The sequence below is a fragment of the Nicotiana sylvestris genome, chromosome 2 (genome assembly GCF_000393655.2).
Source record: "Nicotiana sylvestris chromosome 2, ASM39365v2, whole genome shotgun sequence".
NCBI lineage: Eukaryota > Viridiplantae > Streptophyta > Magnoliopsida > Solanales > Solanaceae > Nicotiana > Nicotiana sylvestris.
Genome location: NC_091058.1, coordinates 135,635,294 through 135,642,150, shown reverse-complemented (window position 1 = coordinate 135,642,150; position 6,857 = coordinate 135,635,294). Strand labels below are relative to the sequence as shown.

Below are 6,857 nucleotides of genomic sequence, written 5' to 3'. Positions count from 1 at the left end.
CCAATCGAGCCTGTTGCTGCAAGCCAAGTTGAAACCGCATCTGTTGATGCACCTGCCCAAATTGAGCCCACTGCTATTGATGCTCTTGCTTTAGTTCCACAAACTTCTCAGTGACCAGTTTTAATCATTTGAATAATTTTGTTTTTTGTTTTTATTTTGGAAAATTGTAATCAAACCCTTAGCTTCATTTGAGGGTTGGATTCGGAAACACAAGTCCCCAAGTCTTTTATGGGGCAATTTGTATAAACAATTTCATAGCTTTATGACTAAGTTCATACTTAGTCTTCAGTTTTTAGGTATTAAGAAGTTTTTCATGTTATTATCTTAAACTTCTGTCTGCTTTATTCTTGCCTTTATTTTTAAGGACTTATAGAATAATTTGCATTTTTGTTCTTCGAAAATGCTTCTGTTAATCTCATGATTAACTAATTAAACATGAGTTTTATAAAAGAGAGCCCTTTTATATTTCGACACTTAATGAAGAAGATGTTTTAACTTCATAATGGTGTTATCATACGATAAAAGAAATAGAAACACACATGTTTGTTTGAAATATCTTTGACAAGTTTTGAATAATACTTTACATGTATTTGAATTACATCTATAACTTTCTCGTAGATGTTTTTCTTGTAACAGATTTTTTCAAAAGAAGAATAATAGACACGGGTTTTTTTTCTTATAACCCGTTTTAGTACATAGCCTTTACGCTAACTATAGTGAGGTTCTTCTTTGGCCTTAGCTCGTGGCTTCATCTCGTGACCTTGTGACTTTTACTCTGCACTTGACTCTTTTAGGCTTGATTTTTCTTAATCTTCTTTGCCTTCTTTATACACATATCTGTGTATATTATGTAGTCCCTCAAGTGTTTGAGTGTTGAAGTATGAAGCCTCGAGCACTTGATAGATTCTCTCATTTGGTCCTTTTCCTGAAAAAGAAAAATATACAGGATTCGGAGATGCGATTTTAGATGAAGACTGCTTAACCCGTATGAATTTCTATCAGAATAATTGTAACCCTAGGCCAGAAATTTTAGGTCATTCCGTGTGCCTTACAGGTCATGACTCATCATTTAGTACGAGTTAGCTTTTTGCCTATCATCTAAAATTGTTAGTAAAATTTTAACAATTCAAAAATTAAATTTGAAATAGTGATACCTGACCGTGGGTATTTCTTAGAAATAGTATCTCTTCAAATGAACAACATTCCAATGTGAAGGTAGTATCTTGCCATCCATTGTGTCCAGCTCATATGCTCTCTTGCCTGCAATATCACGAACTCTATAGGGTTCTTCCCTTGTTGGACTTAATTTACCCGCGTTAGCTGCCTTTGTGGATTGAAAAACCTTTTTAAGCATGAAGTCCCCCACTTTGAGGAATCTGAGGTGTGCTTTTCGGTTGTAATATCGTTCTATGACTTTCTTTTGTGTCGTCATTCTTATAAATGCATCTTCTCTCCTCCCCTCGAGTAAATCTAGATTGACCCGCATCTCCTCGTCATTAGATTCTTGTGACGCCAGTGTGAATCGTGTACTTGGTTCCCCTATCTCAACTGGAATTAAAGCCTCAGCTCCATAAACTAATGAAAACAGTGTTTTTCCTATACTTGTTTTTGCAGTTGTGCGATATGCCCATAAAACTCTAGGTAACACTTCGGGTCAGTTACCTTTTGATTCCTCTAATCGTTTCTTTAAATTATTGACAATAACCTTGTTTGTTGATTCTGCTTGCCCATTACCCTCCGGATAATAAGGTGTTGACGTAATCCTTTTAATTTTCCAACTTTGAAAGAATTCTGTGATTTGTTCTCCAATAAATTGAGGGTCATTATCACACACGATCTCCTTTGGTACACCGAATTGGCTTATGATATTTCGCCAAAGAAAATTTTTGACTTCATTTTCTCGCACCTGTTTAAATGCTCCTGCCGCCACCCATTTAGTAAAATAATCAGTGAGTACGAGCATAAATTTTATCTGTCCGTTTGCTTGTGGTAACGGACCCATGATATCCATTCCCCATTTCATAAATGGCCATGGGGCAATGACAGGATGCAATAATTCCGCAGGTCAATGCATATTGTTACCGTACCTTTGACATTTATCACATTTGGTCACGAAACTTTCTGCTTCTTTTTCCATTTTAGGCCAGTAATAACCTGACCTAATTAAGGTTCTTACCAATGGCCTTCCTCCTGTGTGATTCCCGCAATGTCCCTCGTGTATTTCTTTCATTACATACTCCATTTGTGAAGGTCCGAGGCATCTTGCTAAGGGACCACCGAACATTTTATGATACAAATTGTCTTGCTTTAAGCAGTACTGAGCAGCCTTCTTTCGAAGCGCATGAGCTTTCTTCTTATCATCAGGGACGGTACCATACTGCAAAAAAACAACAATCCCGTTCCTCCAATCCCAAGTTAAATTATTAAAATTTACCTCATGTTATCAGGATCGAGAACTGAATGAAACAAATGTATAACTGAGGCGTTTGCATCGCTTGCCACATCAGCTGCAGACGCGAGATTAGCTAGGGCGTCTGCTTCAACATTTTCATCCCTTGGTATTTGTATAACTTTCCAGGTTTGAAATTGCTTAATCAATTCCCGTACCTTTTTTAAGTATTGTTGCATCCTTGCTTCATAAGTCCCCAACATTTGATTAACCACGAGTTGCGATTCACTCTTAATTATAATCTGATTTATGCCAAGCTCTTGTGCCAATTCTAGACCTGCAATCATAGCCTCATACTCCGATTCATTGTTAGTTATAGAGTGACATTTAATAGCTTATCGAATGGTCTCACCCGTAGGTGGTACCAAGACAATCCCAAAACCTGGACCTTTTACATTAGATGAGCCATCAGTGAATAAAGTCCAAGTTCCCGGGTTAGCCCCATTGAATACCTGTAATTCTTTTCTGCTTCTAATTGCATCGCTTGGCTAAAATCGGCGACGAAATCAGCTAACACTTGTGATTTTATAGCAGTTCTAGGTTGGTATATGATTTCGTATTCACTCAACTTTATTGCCCACTTAACTAACCTACATGATAGCCCATGCTTATGTAATATATTATATAAAGGGTAAGCAGTTACTACGGTGATAGGATGACACTGAAAGTAAGGTCTTAACTTTCTAAATGTCATGATTAATGCAAGTGCAAGTTTTTCTAACTGAGGATACCGTGTCTCTGCATCTAACAAAGATTTACTAACATAGTAGATAGGGGATTGTTTACCTTGTTCTTCTCGGACCAAAACAGCGCTTACCGCAACTTTCGAAATAGCAAGGTAAATTAGTAGTCTTTCCTCAACCTTTGGTTTTGCCAACAAAGGTGGATTTGATAAGTACCTTTCAAATTCCTGAGTGCTTGTTGACATTCCTCATTCCATTCGAAATGATCCTGCTTCTTAAGGGTTGAGAAGAATTTGAAACACTTCTCTGATGATTTAGAAATGAATCTTCCCAAGGCTGCAATTCTCCCTATTAATCTTTGAACTTCTTTCTTGTTTGAAATTATATCAGGGATTTCCTCAATGGCCTTGATCTGTGCAGGATTTACTTCAATACCTTGGTTAGAAACAAGAAAACTCAAAACCTTGCCTGATGCAATGCCAAACGCACATTTTTCGGGATTTAACTTCATATTAAATTTGCGCAAAATTGAAAATGTGTCATATAAGTGTGATATGTGATCTTTTGAATACTGAGTTTTAACAAGCATATCATCTATATATACCTCCATAGTCTTTCCTAAATGCTCTTGAAATATTTTGGTAACTAAACTCTGATACATTACACCTACATTCTTCAGACAAAGGGCATTACCTTATAACAGTAAGTCCCCCTGTCTGTTATGAATGAAGTTTTTTCTTCATCTCCCGGATCCATTTTAATCTGATTATAACCTGAATATGCATCTAAAAAACTTAATAGTTCGTGACCTGCAGTTGTATCAATCAATTGATCTATGTGTGGTAGTGGAAAAGAATCTTTAGGGCAGGTTTTTTTAAGATCTATGTATTATACACAAACCCGCCACTTACCGTTTTTCTTTGAAACTACAACAGTGTTAGCTAATCAGTTAGGATATTTTACCTCACGAATAAAACCAATTTTTAGCAATTTTTGGACTTCTTCCTGAATCACTTGATTCTTGAAAGTTCCTTGCTTTCTTTTCTTTTGCTTGACAGGAGGGTATGATGGATCTTTATTTAATTTATAGGTCATCACCTCCGGGGGTATTCCTATCATATAAGAATGGGATCAAGCAAAGCAATCCACGTTATTTTTCAAAAATTTAATTAATTTACCTCTCATACCTTAACTAAGGTTGGCTCAAACATAGACTTTTCTATCAGGCCATTGAGCAAATAACACGACATGCTCTAATTCTTCTATTGTTATTTTGATATTTTCATTCTCTTTTGGTTCTTGAATGGTATCAGGCCTTGAATCTACATCTGTTTGCCCTTGTTCAGTTGAGGTTTGTGTTTTGGTGACCTCAACTATCTTCTGTGATTGTTATTTACCTTCATTTCTCGTGCTTGTATCTGCAACATAGTTGATAGCCCTGGCTGTATGTTGATCTCCCCGAATTTGAAAGATTCCCCATGGCGATGGAAGTTTAATAACTTGATGCAAGGTTGAAGGAACAGCATCCATTTCGTGGATGCATGGCCTCCTAAGAATCATGTTGTAAGCCATCTCTATATCTACCACCTGGAACTTTGTATCTTTAACGACTCCTTCAGCGAATGTGGTGAGTGTTACCTCTCCTTTCGTGAGGACACTAAAATTATCAATCCAGATAGAGTATGCGCTTTTGGTATCATTTTATCTTCAGCTTGCATCTCACGTAATACTCTCAGTAAAATAATGTTCATGGAACTACCTAGATCAATCAAAACTCGTTTCACATTAGTATCATGTATAATTAAAGATATTACCAATGCGTTGTTATGAGGGGTTAATACACCATCTGAATCTGCATCATTGAATGTAATGTTGTCTTCCTCTAAAACATGCCGCACCTGTTTCCCTTGGGTAATAGTTACTTTGGAAATTTTGTTAGCTGCAGTATATGATATACCCTTGACATCTTCACCCCCACTTATAACGTTGACAGTTCTTTTAGGAGAAGGTGGTTTTGGAGGCTCCTGCCTAATCTTCATGTAAGCTTGCTTGCCTTTCTCACTGAACAACTCAGTAAGGTACCCTTGTTTTAATAAATGATCAACTTCACTTTGCAAAAACCTGCAATCTGCTGTTTTATGTCCGTGGTCATTATGAAACTCGCACCAATGGTCAGGGTTGCGCCTGTTTGGGTTCGATCTCATTTCCTTTGGCTATCGAACTTTATCTCCTATGCTTCTCAAAACAGCTACGAGCTCGGCGGTGCTGACGTTGAAGTTGTAACCACCAAATTTCGCTTTTAAATTTTTATCATCATCTCGTGACTCATAGTTATTTCGCTCGTTCCTGAATCTTGATGAAGAACCTGATTCTCTGTTTCTTGATCTGTGATCGTACCTTTGATTATCATGCTTTGACCGTGGATCCTTTCCTGCAGGTCCCATGTAAGGCTCGTACCTGTTCTTACCGGATCTTTTTTCGATCTCCGCACTTTTCGAACTTACCTTTTCTTCTTTTTGAAATCGTGGAACAGTATCTTCCTCAATCCTCAATTCCGTGTTATACCTGTTATAAACATCATTACACGTTGTAGCTGGGAATTCTCGAAGGCTTTCCTTGAGCCTCTTCGTAGCTTCCGAGCTTTTTTCATTCAAATTACTTGTGAAAGCTATAGCTGCCCAGTTGTCAGGTACACGCAGCAATGTCATTCTTTCTCGTTGAAATCTATCCACGAATTCTCTAAGCAGTTCTGAGTCCCCTTGCTTAATTTTAAAAATATCCTCCATTCTTTTCTCTACTTTTTGAGCTCCCGAGTGTGCTTTGATGAAAGAATCTACAAGATCAGCAAAAGAATTTATAGAATTTTCGGGTAAAAGAGAATACCATGTTAGCGCTCCTTTGGTGAGCGTTTCACCAAAATTTTTGACTAATACTAATTCAATCTCGTGCTTAATCAAATCGTTGCCTTTTACACCTGTCGTGAATGCAGTCACGTGATCTCGTGGGTCTGTCGTTCCATCATATTTTGGAATATCAGGCATTCTGAACTTTTTTGGAATTGGGAGTGGAGCAGCACTAGGCTTCCAGGGTTGTTGTGAATATCTATCCATATCTACCTCTTTGATTATGGGCGGCACCCCGGGTATCTGCTCTATGCGCTCACTTTGCTCTTTGAGCTGTTTCTGCAAGGTTAGTACCAAGTTTTGTAAATTTGAATTAACTAATTACCTGGTTCTCCATCCTGCAATTCACTGGGAGTTTCACCGCTGCCTGAATTAACAAGCCCAGAACGAGGGTTCTCCAGAGTGTTGTTATTTGGAGTAGGTGTGGGGAGTGCAGCAGGTACCTGGCTAACCAAGGCCTGAACGGCTTTATTGACATGTGCGGTAATAAGTTTTTGCAAAGCCTCATCCAAAGCTTCAACATTTTCGAATTGAGCCTGTCCATCAGTATGATATCCCTCAGGAGCTCCTTCATGAGATCGCCGAGGAGAGCCTTGTGGAGAAATAATCAGTGCGTTATTATCCTGAGGGTCTCTCTGAAGTTGTTGGTTTATTTGGTTTTCTTGGTTTCCTTGGATGTTGTCATTGTTGTTCGACATAGTTGATGCAACAAGGAAAGTTAAGCGAAAAGAAAATAGATTATCAGATTCTCGGTAACGGAACCAATTTGTTTAACCAAAAAAATAAAATTTTAGTCAAAGCTAGAATTTAGAAGAACACGGG

General features: G+C 37.9%; 1 protein-coding gene across 1 annotated transcript; it reads right to left on the bottom strand.

The window, feature by feature from the left end:
• Positions 1-1,171: 1,171 nt before the first annotated feature.
• Positions 1,172-5,171, bottom strand: LOC138885645 (uncharacterized). Its single transcript, XM_070166616.1, has 8 exons — positions 4,892-5,171; positions 4,530-4,775; positions 4,096-4,244; positions 3,349-3,637; positions 2,608-2,726; positions 2,083-2,377; positions 1,663-1,920; positions 1,172-1,575 (listed from the first exon to the last, which is right to left on the bottom strand). Exons 1-8 carry the CDS (start codon positions 5,169-5,171, stop codon positions 1,172-1,174), a joined length of 2,040 nt encoding a protein of 679 aa, XP_070022717.1.
• Positions 5,172-6,857: the final 1,686 nt, after the last annotated feature.

Bases quoted from the DNA above. Each gene is read 5' to 3' on its own strand.
- LOC138885645 (XM_070166616.1), bottom strand. From the start codon at position 5,171: ATGAAGATTAGGCAGGAGCCTCCAAAACCACCTTCTCCTAAAAGAACT. The intron at 3,638-4,095 runs GTAAAATATCCT...TTTAATATGAAG, and splicing joins AAATTGGTTTTATTCGTGAG to TTAAATCCCGAAAAATGTGC. The intron at 1,921-2,082 runs GTAACAATATGC...GGGTGGCGGCAG, and splicing joins TGATAAATGTCAAAGGTACG to GAGCATTTAAACAGGTGCGA.